The 15,585-nt window shown below is 32.7% G+C and overlaps 1 protein-coding gene across 1 annotated transcript; it reads right to left on the reverse strand.

Moving 5' to 3' along the window:
• Positions 1-12,906, reverse strand: LOC139894321 (UDP-glucose:glycoprotein glucosyltransferase-like). The gene is made up of 36 exons (XM_071877551.1): positions 12,595-12,906; positions 11,704-12,144; positions 11,018-11,171; positions 10,728-10,899; positions 10,082-10,155; positions 9,875-9,971; positions 9,674-9,786; positions 9,464-9,579; positions 8,994-9,051; positions 8,769-8,921; positions 8,567-8,665; positions 8,164-8,328; positions 7,738-7,806; positions 7,555-7,637; positions 6,706-6,868; positions 6,402-6,536; positions 6,176-6,278; positions 5,998-6,092; positions 5,802-5,914; positions 5,511-5,703; positions 5,304-5,372; positions 5,054-5,199; positions 4,358-4,607; positions 3,949-4,005; positions 3,728-3,858; positions 3,542-3,630; positions 2,917-3,251; positions 2,604-2,699; positions 2,434-2,498; positions 1,898-2,000; positions 1,660-1,818; positions 1,433-1,573; positions 1,296-1,339; positions 1,066-1,180; positions 491-643; positions 1-386 (listed from the first exon to the last, which is right to left on the reverse strand). Exons 1-36 carry the CDS (start codon positions 12,753-12,755, stop codon positions 222-224), a joined length of 4,875 nt encoding a protein of 1,624 aa, XP_071733652.1. The 5' UTR covers positions 12,756-12,906; the 3' UTR covers positions 1-221.
• Positions 12,907-15,585: the final 2,679 nt, after the last annotated feature.

Here is a 15,585-nt window from a genome sequence, read left to right on the forward strand (position 1 = left end):
TACAACCATACTAAACCTGTCTTATTCTATAGTAAACATAACATACATTCAATTCTACACTTCAGTATTCAGTACAATGCCATATTTGTAACCAAAATTTATCAACTTTTTTTAACCTAATAACATCTAATTTTATCGATTTTTCTGCTCGACGGATTATCTTCCTGTATTTAGGAACAAAAATACTCATCTTAATGTCGGATTAGAACACAATTCATTAATCACAACTCGTCTTTTATCTCGAGGTCTTCTTTGATTACTTGTGGCTGAGCTGGAGGGCTAACCACCTTCTCTACAGGGCTCACGTTTTCGCCCAATATTTTTGAAGTGAATTGTCTTGCTTCCAAATCAAGATCTGGCCATTCAGTTACAATCCTTCTCGCACCCTAAAAAATATTAATAATTTTTGTTGATATGAAATGATTACACGTTGCAGTTATTAGATAATCAGTTGGAGAATGAAAATCAATAAACAAAAATTATGACAGACCTGAAGTTTGGGTTCCTTAGTCATTGGATTGTTGCAAAGATCGATGGTTTTAGCGCGGGCTTTTGTAGCGTTGCCACACCAAGACTCGCACCATAGCCATTCTTGTGGAAGGGAAAATATTGGTACAGTGTGTTGTGCGTAGTTTGGTAGATCCTGAAAAAAATGGGCGGGTTTAATTTAATTTACGAGTAATAAAACAGAAAAAGGTAACACTGAAAAACGAAATCTCGTGCAAACTCCAGTCGAGGATCTTGCAATATCTATACATCAACTTTGGTAAATGTGTCAAAATGGTGTGTCCTACCGTTTGAGTATTGGGTCTAATACAAGTTCAGTAAGGGCAGATTTGACCCAAAACACTTTAGCCAAAAAATAGTAGGTCTGTTACTTTAGGTATGGGTCAAAAACAGGTTGGTTGACCCGAAACCCCCCAATTTTCTATGAAAATCATATGATTTATGTATAATTATATAACAATCTAAGTCCTTAAAAAATGGTAAATGAGTTGAAATTGCCACTTCTAGAAAAGATTGATACAAAAAAAAGCAGAAAAATGTAAGCGAGTTTGCACTTGCCTGGTCGAGGTTAGAGAGACTATTTGGATCTTTGCTAAGTGTTTCATAAAATACCCTCAAATTGTCTCCGGCTGCAGTTTCCCGAAACTTGATCAAATCAACAACGTACAGAGCACTGCACATGCGTACACCATACATTTAAATTTAAATAAATATTCAATAGTTACTTCGTAAAAGTTAAATTGTCACTTGTCAGCATGATTTACATAAAGCACATATTCAAATGTTACCTAATATGATATGGCCTTCCTCGTAAATGTTCCTTCCAAAAACCCTAAACAAAATCGAATAACGTTTACATATTTACAAAACTGCTAATAAGAGACCCTAAAAAGTATGTGATTTTAAATAATTAAAAGCAACTTACTTGTTTCCAAAAACGAAAACCGTCCATATCTCGATTGTTGTCGCAAAATGGAGTATAACCAAGAGGTCTTCCTTTCAAATTCATGTCGTAAAGTTCTCCCATGTCAGCCCGAACAATCTGATCGGCATCAACAAATATAACCTGTATAAACATACACACGTTTTTAGCACGCGGTAACAATATTATTCGTTTTGTAGCATAAGACAACACGATTTTCAGCTAAATACCTTTTCGAGAGATAAGGGGAAAATGACATCAAGAAACAGAATTTTATACGCCCAGATAATTCGTTGTTTTTCTTTCTGTTTATGCAACCAACTAGGCCATTTATACGTAACCAATTCGTATTCAAAACCGTATTCTTGTGCCATATGTGGAATCACATCCTGCATCAAAATGATAGAAGAATTTATTAAGATAACGTTTTATGAAGTGAAAGATTAACAAACTGGGAAAGAGCAGAACCTTAAACTGTGGTGAAAGGTAGTTCTTTATAAACCAGAACTTAACGGGGCGCTGTGTGTTTTTCAGAACACTTAATATCATGATTTTGGTAAATCGCTCGTATCTGCAAAAATTAAGCATGAAGACCTCAAAAAGCCACCCAATAACTAGTTTACTAATAAAATGGGTCAGTTTGTGTTATGTTCGATCTCTAACAAATAGAACGGGTCAAACTGAACAAAAGATAGGTGAAAAAGAAATATGCTCGAAAGTTGCCGAATGGGTGTTTTTAATGTTTACAACCTTGAAGTTTAGTTGTGCAAAAAAATCAAATTAAACTTGTAAAGGCGGCGTCTTAGTCTTAACTAAGATACTTTTAATGATAGTGTATTATAAAAAATAATTGGCACAAAGTGTTATAATAACCCAACCCAATTCGTACAGGTTTTACCCCTTTGACTAATTACAAGACCCATCCATATTGCCATCTATTATAATGATGTGATTATTCAAATTTACGATAACAAGGAGCCAAGATTAAAAAAGAATTAACATACAAGTGTCCAGATGCAATGGAGAATATATTTATCGTTTTACCCTTGCGCCCATTCTGTAGATTATCCTGAAAAAAAATAACTAATCAGCTTACAAATTGCACGAGAGTTTTATAATTATATATATGAACACAATGAAAAATTATATATGAACACAATGAAAACATATTCACCACTTTAGTGTTTCCACTATTTTTCGACTGCCCATTGCTACCAATAAGAGAAGAAGCCCATTTCAAAATATTTGCATTCCAACCCTCTTTATCTCCCTGAAAATATCAAACAAAACTAGCTTTAAAAACAAACATTCATCAAATTAGGGTTGTCGTTAACACACATAAAACACTTGTACAATAGGTAACCGTCACCATAAAGTTAATAACCAACTGCAATATACAAGTGTTTTAAGCATGTTAACGACACCCCGTAACGGTTATCGTTAGCAAAATCAATTTTTTTACTAGTAAAATGTCAGACGAAACCCACGTGTTTCAAAGAAGAATCATCATCGTCAGAAGAAATCAATAATTTTTCATGTTCTTTTCCCCTTTTCTTCACTACTCCAAGATGAAATGGTTTTCCCCTTAAGTAATCTATCGTGATGCGTTTTGTTGGGCTCATTTCTGGCCCATCTTGCAGAACGTAAAGATTGGAACTTCGACCCGGTGCTAGTTGCAGGTACCAAACCCCGGGTGACACTTTCATTTGCCAATAACCCAAATTGGCCATCACAAGTGTGTCTACCAAATGCGGATTCTTTTTGGTTCCAAGTATCATTTGAAGACCTCGTGGGGGTTCATGATCCTTTTCTGAACAGTGACCTGATTCATTTGTCCATATTTATCATATTTAAATTGAGTAATCTTGTATCGGAAAAAATATATTCGAAAATAATCTGGCTAAGAAGGTGATTATACTTTTAGTCAATAGTAAAGATAAAACCTTTAACTTATTGCTCAGTTATTTAACTGGTTTTGAATTTCATGCACGTCCATAACAATATATTATTTTCAGAAATCCTTTTTAGCCATCAATTATATAATAATAGACCCAAAAATATGTTTGTGGGGTACAAACATAGTGAACCATAGATAAGAAAAGGTTAACATACCGGTAAGTACGATAGCTTCAAGTTCAAAAACTGCCTGTAGTGTTCTTGTGTCACCGAGGTTCTCAAGCAATATATTGTCAAGATCATGGCTGAAAATAAACACAAACATAAAACGTTAAATAAAGTTAACTGATGATATCCTGACCGAACGGCAATATAACCATAGTATAATATAATAAAACTTACATTGCAATGACAGGTTCAACTAGCCATGATTCGGGAACATCAAGATTCATGGTTAGGGTTTTCGATAGTGGCATATTGGCAAAAAATGCTTTAGGGCCATGTACAGTTAAATCTGTATTGCTAAAGTCATCCTGAAATTAACAAACACAAACGTTATATAACAACCAAATGAAAGTTAAAATCAAAGGGTACCATAAACAAAAACTTTTGGTGGACCCTACCATTGTCGGAGTTACAAATCTGTAGTAATTCTTTAGTGGAAGATCGACAAGGGAACTCTGTCAAGAAAACACCAAAACATATTTAGATATATGAATCGTTAAACATATTTTGATGAAAATTATACCAATGAAAACACACTTAAAACCTAGTTCATTCATATAAATTTCATCAAATATTACATAAAACAAACAAAAATATTCAAAGTCAAAGTTGTGAAAGAAAAACTTTAAACAGTCATACGAGACAGTTATTTTGGGATGGAAAAAGTGGTATATAAAAGCACAACCACAACTAATTAGTATCTAATTCAGAAATATTTTTTCACATAATCTCTTTTATAGCACATAGAACAAACATAAGTATCAATTTTTAAGAAACTAAATTTGGGGCTTTTCATAAAGAACTAACCATAGGATTGAACACGAGCCTCATGCTTGGTTGACTGCATTTCGACAGTATGCAAAGAAGTGAAGATACTTTTTGACCAGAAGAGCTCAAAGGATCAATAACAGCATCTATATGAAGGGTCGAGTTTTCACTACCGATAACAACAGCACTGTATTCTGCACTCAACATCTCAAAACGAGCACCTTCGGAACTTCTGTCCCGTGTAGAAAGTGAAGACGTGACAGACATGATTATGTCACTCATGAACTTGCTGCAACCGAAATATCAAATTAAACAAAACTTAACCTCTACATGCATATCAAATTCAAAATATAATGATTTGTAGTGTAATAACTCGCTTATGTCATAATATTATGACATGAGCAGCTCATGGGTCTGATAACGGTGAAAGAAATTGGAATCAACATACTTATAATACGGACCAAAACAGGACTAGTCGATCTAATAAATCCTTTTTATTTATTTATTTTATCTTTATAAATAAACTACTTTGTTGCAGTAATGATCTAAATACTTTCACTGAAGCAATTGATGAGATTATTATAATCCAAATATTATTTTTCACATGACTTCTGACAGTTCAACGTGTATTTTTTTTAGTTACACCTTTAGCATTTGCCTATTAAAAATAGGTCATCCCATATTGACCCCATTTGAATGTGAACAGATCAAAATGTGTGTGCAAGTAAAAAAAACCTCATAAGTGTGTCTGGGTCAACGTTTTCCCACGTCACCTCTTCAATGATGTCAGCAACGTGTTTTATTCTTTGCTTAAATTCAACAGATTCGAGAAGATGCAAATCTTGGCTTAAGAAGGTTACAGTCTCAGGGACACGGACAACCTGTTTAATTAAATACCAATAAATCAGAATATAAATTAGCGTGTACAATAACTTTAACATTTCATATAATTAGAACAAGCATAAACAGTGGGAAAGAAACACACCCTTCCATTTGTAATGACGGCATTGACACCCTTTTCGAGCCCAACTTGTTTATACAGAAATTGATCCACCTGCACATTATATTTGCAAAATGTTACCAGAAAGTCAATAAAAAGAAGAAACAATGTTTATAAAGGAAATCATAAAAGTTGCATTAAATAATAAATACTCGTATAAATAAACTTCATTAAAACAATAACTTGTTATACCTTCTTCAAATGACTTGTAAACTTAGCAAGGGAAAATTCCGAAAGAGCAGACATAAATCCTTTAGAATTGATTCCATTCGCATCAGCAAGATCAGAAATTTTATCCAGAAAAGCTTGACTGCCTTGAGAATCTTGAGAAGACTCGTAAATCGAGCATAATTGGTCCAGAAAGTTTAAAACTTTCTTCTTATGACTAAATGATACAAAAAATACATCAACGGTCAGTGCATAAAAATGAAGGGATCAAATACAAATATGTAATCTGTTTCACTACAATAAAAAAAATTGTACCCATATGAAGAGGCTGAGATTTCAAAAGCCTTCATAAAAATGAAGCTATTTGAATCAGAATCCGAATCAGAATTAAATAAAAATCCCACACGAGCATTCGTAGAATCTGTCATCTGTAAAAAATAGTTAGTTTTTTCACTATAATAGGCATAATAAATGATAAATTATAATCAACAGGTTGGGCGTAGAAATTTACCAGATAACGAATTCCCTCGTGAAGTAACTTAACACCTTTTCTTGACGTCACATCAACAGCCATAAGATGAGTCACGGGTTTCAAGTCATCAATAGCTGGGTTACAACATTGATAAATCAAAATTAGAGAACACGAATAGTTTACAAAAATCAAATGTGGAAACTGACCAAAATCTTACTTCCAGCAGAGTGTAAATATTCCATATTTTTTAGCAGAGATTCATCTCCAACGATCGATGCAGTCAAAGAAACAAATTTAGTCTTCGCCTTATCTCCAACTATCTGCATAACATATGTGAGATGAATTCTAATTAATCTATCAAGAGAAGTACCAAAAAAAATAATAAAAAAAAAAAAAAAAAAAAATTCCAATTCCAGTTTCAAAAAAATGATGAGATGCTGAACCTGTGGGTTGTAGCGCTGAATACCATTTTCTGATAAAAATTTGTCGAGAACATCGGTGCGAGCATTTATCTGGCCATAATAAACTTGTTCCTGTATTCTCGGGAGCTCATCGTTCATGGCCCTCATTAAAGCCTCCTGAAAAATGTATCAAAACCGTGTAAAAATCATGTCTTTTCAAGAACAGTGGTCCTTTTTTAATGTTAAAATGACATTTCATGTTGGAATAGTACCATTTCGGTAGTCGTTAATGTATTTATATTAGAGGTAGCAAAATGGGTAGGCTGGGTAACGGATAAAAATTTACCTCGTTAGAACTATGGACGAGACCATTCATCAAGAGGGAATATTCCAACTTTGCCATGCCCAGCTTGAAAACGAACAAAGAACTCTCTTGAGATGATTCACGAAAAGATTGTTCCTTTTCGAGCTTTAATAAAGTATCTTGAGGTGGGGTTTTTGCCTTTGGCCTACAAAAAAGTTATAAAAGGTTATAAACAAATCTTTCAATGTATAATTAAGAAATAAAGAAAATGAAAAATACATGAATATACCAAAGCAGATAATGATACAATAGTTTGGTAATAAAACAATAGAGCGTTAATAAAAGGTAGCAATTTTGACTAATATACTTATGAATGTCTTATTGGAACATGTTTTATTTCCAACACTCAAACAGATAAAAAAAAAATTAATGTATTATGCAAACAGATTTGTAACCTTGACGTTTATAATGCTCCAATCTCACGACCTTGACCTCAACTGTGATATGAGCATTTCAAGTTTTGAGCCTTAGGACTTTGCAAATGATGTGTGGTTGGACCATGTTATTACTATTAAACTTATATAAGCTGAACTTAATGGTCATTATGTTGTTACTTCTACATATATTTAAAATGATTTAGATTATAGAACATAATGTTATCATATACGCAACTATTCAAACTTTTCGGGCCAAGATCCAGCTTGCACTAAAAAGTTCGTTTAGCTATTGAGCCAAGTTTAAAATTAGGTCAAGGTTGTCGAGCCACGCTCGAAGCCCTATCGAACTCGAGTTCTCCTTATCACTCTTGCATGCCTAGTACGACCCATTATGACCCATTGGCCAACCCACCAAGTTTTCATCTCTAAATACAATACAATCTTTGCGACTTACAATAGTGTTTCTACAAATGCAGACTCCACATGGTGCAGCACGGGTGGTTCTTCCTCCCCTGACTCCAGACGTAATTTGTTTACCTATAATGTTTAAGCTACCAATGAATCATGTGCATCAAGAAGTACAAACTTTAACTGCATGTCTACTAAAGAGCACATTATAGTACTAACGAAGACGTACATTACTGAGAAATTCAAAAGCTTTCAGCATCCCATGACTTTCTTTTATATAAAAGAAAAGTCGCATAGTCTGCAATACATTAAATTAGATAATACCAATTAGCGGTCAGATGTTATAGAACAGAAACATGAAGCAGACAATAAAAGAATGATGAAAACGGAAAATGTTTTATAATAACGTCAACAGAATGGTCAATTTTTGTGTTCTATACACATCTTGTATGCATTATCTTTATAAAAATTTAAATGGAATACATGATTCCCTTCAAGAAATATATGTATAATATTACTCAATACAAGAATTGAAAAGTATGTAACGTATATAAACTGAGCAACCAACATTGAAGTTTATATCTAATTCCAAAATTATCTAAATCATGAAAAACGTTTTAAAGTGAAAATTAAAAAGAAGGAAAGAAGTTGTCACCAAGCTTGAGAGATCTTCGTTCTTTTGACTGTCAGTTTCAAGTGATGAAGATGGAAATTCTCCGCCGTTGGCCTCGAGTATCTCAATCAATTTTGTAGAATACAATATCACTCCAAACCTTACTGGAAGACTATTTTCAAACATAGTGATTATCGTGTCAACTGTCTGCAAAAAGTAGCATGATTAAGATTTATTAATCATCCAAAAGACTCAAATCACAAGTAACATTTCCAATCAATTTAGTTACAAATGTTTGTGGGTCGGAAAAAAATTATGTTCTATCTCTAAGGAATCAAATACAAAAGGCGAACTCAATAATGAATGTTATCGAGTCAATCCAATCTGACCCGGCTTGTAGAACTAGTTTGGACGCATGGCCTCAATGGAGTAAAATGAGCATTACCTCAAGTCCACAGATGGAAGCAGGATCCAACACATAGACCGCATGGTACAGATTCTTACGGATGTAGCGTAATTGACCCGGAAATACGGGCATTAAAAGCTTTAAAGATGAACGAAAAAAGATACATCATTAGCACATCGTAAAGAACCTTTTCTGAACAACTATATATATATAATCAGAAATATTTAAGCAATTATTATACCTCGTTTAGGTTATTCCGCCACTGTTTGTACCTGGCATCGACCTCTAAGTTATTAATGTACTGAACATGCTCTGAACGGAAGTCGACACGAAACGCACTGGATTCGGGAGGCGGTAGTGTTGACAGAAGTTTTCGAACTGTCCTTGACGGAATCTAAAATTTGTGAAACCGATTAATAGATATTTCATAATTTAACAATGGATGAAAAAGAATGACGATGATTACTTGCAGTTTTGTGAACTGATCAGCTAACGATAACTCCTGATGGACCATGTCGAGCAACCTATAAAAGAAATGATCCTTATGCATAAGGCAACGGAGTACCATTTACTCAGAATTAAAGGTGGCAAAATGGACGGGCTGGGTATCAATAAAAACTGGCAAATGATTGGAATAATCAGCCAGGTTTAGGCTGACCCAACGTACTTTTTGTCCAACATATATCGTTAATTTTTAAAAATAATCTGTGTTAAATATGATTACAAAGAATATATCATTATAAAAAAAATTTGCAATGAAGTTAATTAGTAGAATGTTTTAAGCGACTTTAGGGCTAATTGACCAATTTCCGTTTTAGCTATTCTCCATTTGTAACGTTAAGATAAACCAAGCCCCGAACTGACCCATTTATAAGTAAATGGGTTGAAATTGCCACCTTGTGTAGTATTGTTAAAAGAATGGGGAAAAAATATTACAGAAAAAGGTCAATATCATCAATATCGATTAATGCACCATTCAGAGCCATTAAAGATTTGCCAGGTGGTATCATTCGCTGATTAGCTAGAATTTCCTCTTTAATTGAATCATTGAGCTACATAAATCAATATACAAGATCAACTAATCTGGATAACAACATGAAGTAATTGTACACGAAATATATAAAAATCAAGAAAAAAGGAACTAACTTTCATTCGAGAGAGGTAAGAGACAACACTCGGGAAATTTTGATTAATTTCTTGCATTGAGTGAAGAGGGTCTGATGCATGAACAATCTTTTGTACAGTCTGATGTCCTAAATCTGTTGTTTGAACACGTGGATATATATAATGAATAAGAATCAAGATACATTAAATAAAAACTGCTTCAAATAAAACCATATAGTTTACCCTTTAATTCCCACACATTAAGTGTATCAGACACTGTTGAAGACAAGAGAGAGTCCCTAAAAGCCATTATTTCAGAGGTTAGTTCCGGTTTCCTTTCCTGCATTAAGTGTAAAAAAACATGCCGATCAGCACCAAGATGGAAAGATGGAAAATATGATCTTAAAGAAATTTGAATATGAATAGAGAGTAAAAAAAGAAGATAAATACCAAAATTTTAGAGAATATGAACCCTCTAACTTCTTGGCTGAGATCTTCGGTGTGAGGATCTTCTAGAGTGACACCTGTATTTCAATTTCAAGTATGTAAAGTTGAGTTATATTTCATTGTTAACGAATTAAAGAGGTTACGGACTTTCAACAAAAAAAAAAAAAAAAAAATACCTAATATGTAACTGATTAAACGGATGAAATCTACCCATACCATATTCAAATGTATATGACATCCTAAACTACTACTCAAAATAATAGTTATTTTGAAATTTGAAATAGTTTCTCTAATCATATTTATTATGCCAACTATTGTATAATTGACATGTAAAACAATCCCAACCCACCCATTTTTGCGATCTATATCCAAGTAAGAGCATAAGGTGTTATTACAACCCAACATGTTAACATATGCCTTTTTTGAGTTTTGACCATACACCGTAACCAAGAGCAACGGAAAATTTTATTCAACCATATGTGTCAACTTTACATAGTTTATTTGTAAGAAAACATAATGCATATCTTTTCAACGGGGAATATAAAACGATTGTATGTAGTATTTAGAGAAAACAGATAGTATAATTTTATAAAAAAACAGCAACTTTTTTTTTACTAAAATAGAATAAATATGGCAACTTTATACTGACCTTTCTTTATTTCGCTATCATCCATGGCCTTATATTCCATGTTCTTTAATGCAAGTTCTACTCCATAACCCCCCAAATTCAACGGGTCTCTGGTGCCAACTGCTCCACACACACCACTTTTCGATTCACAACCTGAAGGCAGAACAGGTCTCACAACGTACTTAACTTTCCCCTGTGAGTTATTTTAACGTTATCAGTAACTAATATATAAACACACAATCATCTACTAATCGGCACGTTAACTAATTAAACAAATACTACTTTTAAAGAGAAAGATATTAAGTTTGTACCTCTTTGGCTGCTTCCACCAAGCTCGTATGAAACTCCTTAAAACAGTCAGTTCCAAGAGCTCCATATAAGATGGCAATTGGACTCCCAATAGATGAATCAAAATAGATATGATCGAACTCAAAAAGTTCAGGCTCCTGAAATATATCTCCACCCCTGAAACGGTAATTTTCGGAAATTACAGCGATTTTATCAATTTTTGGACTTATGAACTCATTGTAGTAAATTTAAGAGGGTGTTTGAACGTGCATTTTGGAACTGAATATCTGATTCTTGCTACTCGAAGTCAAAATCAGTTTTTAGTTTTGGATATGCAGCTATTAAATATCTTAGTATTTAGGAATCAAAAAGATCAATTATATACTAATGACAACAAAGCTTCAGAGAATGAGTTTTTTAACTCGGGAAACAAAGTGGATTATCAAAGAATAAAAAAATATTACCTATTTACCTCTTATTTCAAATAAATTAAGGAACTTTTTCTTCTCACCAATATCAATTTCCACTTTATTACATTCAACAATCACCTTTTAATTTTTCAGGGGGTGTTTGGAATTGTGTGATTTCATTGTGGAATAATCAGTTTCGATAAACTAATTTCAGACAAACTATTTTACTCTAATCAGATAATCAGTTCCAACTTATTTTTTTTTCTAAATAGCACCAAAAACAAATAGTGAGCACTTACTTATGAGGATCACGAAGCCACAATAGCAACTCGGGTACATCAAAAAACAACGCACCACCTGTGTCCACCCAACAACATTTCCCCCCGGGACTTTTTGGATTTACACCTACAAGCAAAGAATCGGCCTTTTTGACTTCGGATTTTTCAGGTACACCTTCATCAATAAAAGTAGTACTGATGATGTCATCAGACGATGGATGTGAAGAAAGTGATTCCTCTGCTAACTGTTGATAAAGCACTAATCTTGGTGATGAAGATCGAAGAGTTAGAGATAATTCAAATACCGATGCCAATGGTCCAGTCACAAACGATTTGCCATATTTACTAATTTTCTGCAAACAATCTTTGGCAGTGTACGAATCGGTATTTTCGGTTTCGTTAGTATGCCATGCATCGATGAATTCCCAGAAATAGTCTTTCCATTCTTTGGAAAATAATTCCCTACGAAACAAAACTCGTTACGCATTAGTACGCATGACTTGTTAACAAGTATTCAAAGACGACCCGCTACCATCAAAACATACCCACTTTTAAATGGAATAAACAGTCGGGTCGGGTTCAGATCAGGTTCAGGTTGACTGGCAAACACTTTATTGCTATAAACTATGAATGATCAAGGTGTTACAGTAGAAAATTCAGAATATTTCAATATAAAAAAAATCTTCAAATTCATACACATTTAATAAATCTAACTTAAAGCCATGTTATAGGGTGTAATATTCAACTAGCATACATCAAACTGATCATTATCCAAAACAGAAACATTAGTGATTAACAAAAATTATAACACATAATCAATCCGTTAGGTTGTTTACATATTATATAGATTATATATACATATTATATAGATTATATATATGTATATGTACATAAAACAGTTACATTACATACCCAGCTTCAAGAAGGACTGAAGTACCAGGCCATTTAGCCCTAAGAGCAACTTGCACATTCTTGGGTCTTTGGGTCTCTGCAGAAACTGAATATCCGCAAACTACTATACACACCGCAATCAAGATCATGACCCGAAACCCAGATCTCATTCGGGTCTCCATTATCTCGTACTCAATGCCCCTGATAACAAGTTGATCACAAATTGAAAATCTTTGACATTAACTATTAAAGATTGTAACTTTATTTGTGGGTTTTAGTTAATTAAATTGGAGAGTGGGATTTGAGGTTTTGAGTGAAGTGTTTCTGATTAGGGTTCTTGTTTTTTTTAAGTCAAGAATTAAGATCGGAGCTTTAGGAGGGTAAACGCTTACATGGACTTGAAATTACACGTCAACATCCGTAAATGACCACGTATAAATGTTGACATGGCATATCATCATTGGGTGACATTTTAGGAACGTTCATAGTTTCCGGATTTATCGAACTGTATACTGTAAAAAAATTTGGTGTCCAACCTTTTGATTTAATAAACCTCTATAATTTAACGTTAATTTAACGTTAAATGATTTATAATCTAAATGATTCATAATCTAAATGATTCAAAGTCTTTATTTTTTAATGAAAATAAGTTGTTTGATAATCATTATAACTATATGATATGAATTAATTAAAATTACTTCTATTTGTGAATAACTGGGTAAAATTATCTTACTAACGTGTTCGATGAATACAAAATTTAATATATGTGTTTGTTAAGGGGATATTAAAGAAAATTTTAGTACTTGATGGTTAAAAAAAAGTATTTCAACTCTTAATGGTTTAGCATGTTGAACCATTCAACATCATATGTCACTCAAAGGTAAGATACAAATACACCGAATGATGAATGCTTCAACATTCAACGTTGTACCATTCAGTTAAGATGTAAAGAAAGATACTTTTAAACATATTTTATTATTAAAGACACATTAACCACCACCATATTTTATAATCAATCGTAATATATAGTTATTTAAACATGTTAAAGATAATCTTAAAGGCCGTCGTTAGCAAAATGCATTCATTATATATATGTGCTAAAAACTTGAAAACCATTATATGCATTTTAATTGAAAATCGATACCAGTATTATATATTATATGAAACTACAAATATTTTATAGATAAATTATTTGTAGATAATTTATATATATGATACTACAAATATTTTATAGATAAATTACAAATAAATTATACTCCGTAGCATTCTAAATAAATATTATTAGGTGAAGTAAGTTTATGCTATTTATACTTTAAAATATCTTAGATAAGTTGGTAAATGGCTTGTGATTGTGGTGTTGATCCCGCAAATATATTGACAATCGAAAATTGACTTGGTTGAATAATTTGTTAGATATTTCACACTGTTTTGCATGACCATGAAGATGCTTGGATTTTCAACTTGCACGACCAATGCATCCTTTCAAATCAACATGGTTCGCATATTCATAGATGATGTGGTTATTCCTTCGCAGAATCTTGAAACTAAATGGTAGAAGCTACCCCCAATACCCCCGAGAAAAGCGAATACTTTTCTTTGTAGATGTCTTGACATCTTACCGACTAGGATTAATCTCTCGTTGAAGGGGCTTGTCTTAGATACGCTAGTATGTCCCATTTGTTCTCAATGTATGGATTCGTTTAACCACGCTATGTTTGGTTGGGAGATGGCTCAGGTTCCTTGGGCTCGCATTTGGAAGTTGATCGATATAGATATGCCTAATTTTCGTCTTGGAACGAATGGTAACAATGGCTTGAAGGTTGGTCTAGTTCTAAAGATCTGAAGGATAGAGTGTCAGTCACTGTTAGTCGCACATTATATGTATGGTTTAGATATAGAGGCAAAAAGGATGTTAGTTGGAACTCGTGGATGCTAAATCCGTTGTAACATTTGGCCTCTTTTAGTAGCTTGCTAGAGAGTGTTTGGTTTATATAAATGTTATTTAAGAACAAGTTTATGCTATCTATAGTTTCTATTATATTGCTAAAATGATGATGTCATTATTATGCTAATTTCTTTGTTAAGAAAAAATCAAAAAGAAAAAGAAAAAAATCTAAGCATGGTGGGTGATGTCATTAATCTAAATAATTTTGAATTAAAATTAAATTTAATTAATTAATTATTATTATTAAATCTTATTAATAATTATTTTAATTATTAAAATTAAATAGTTTTAAATTATTTTAATTAATTATTTTGAATTGAGTACGAAAAGGTATAAAAGTTAGGTAGAGGAAACCAATTCTACATTTATATTTTGATTTACACTTTTAAAATAAAATGACAACCAATATTATCTCTTATGATTAAATGTGGATTGTTAAATATGCATTTTAGGTGTTTGATGAAATGCTTAGCTGTCGAGTTTCTTAGTCGGACTATGTGGTTCCACGGGTTATAAAACTAAATAACTTTAGCATTTACGTTCACTTAATACCTATCATTAAACTGTTTCGTTTAAACAAACCCGTGATTCCACGGGTCATTTCACTAGTTTAATTTAATTTCAGAACTAAAATTCAATTTATTATTTAGTAATTTGATAATTATAAAATATTAAAGTTCGATTAATTATTTAGGTACTTTTTTTTTTTGCGGAAAAAACAACAGAACTTTTATAACCAAATAAGAGATCATCAAAAAGATGGATCTCTTAAGAAAGGTACAAACAATAAAGACTATCGAGCTAAACTAACACATCTGGCCCCAAGTAATTAAAAAATAAGCTAAAAGAGTTCGTGTGGTGCTGGACGCATTTAATACTAACATGCATTGTGTATGTTCTCCATTGCCAAACTAAAATGACACTTAAAACTGATAATATGGTGCACCTATTTTTGGTTATTTGGTTTTTGTGTCTTGTACTGTGTTTTATTACCATAATAATGCACCTTAACTGATATTAAGATGCACTCATACCATGATGCATCAATTTTTGGTAATGAGGTGTTT

This window comes from Rutidosis leptorrhynchoides, chromosome 2 (genome assembly GCF_046630445.1).
Source record: "Rutidosis leptorrhynchoides isolate AG116_Rl617_1_P2 chromosome 2, CSIRO_AGI_Rlap_v1, whole genome shotgun sequence".
Taxonomy (NCBI): Eukaryota; Viridiplantae; Streptophyta; class Magnoliopsida; order Asterales; family Asteraceae; genus Rutidosis; species Rutidosis leptorrhynchoides.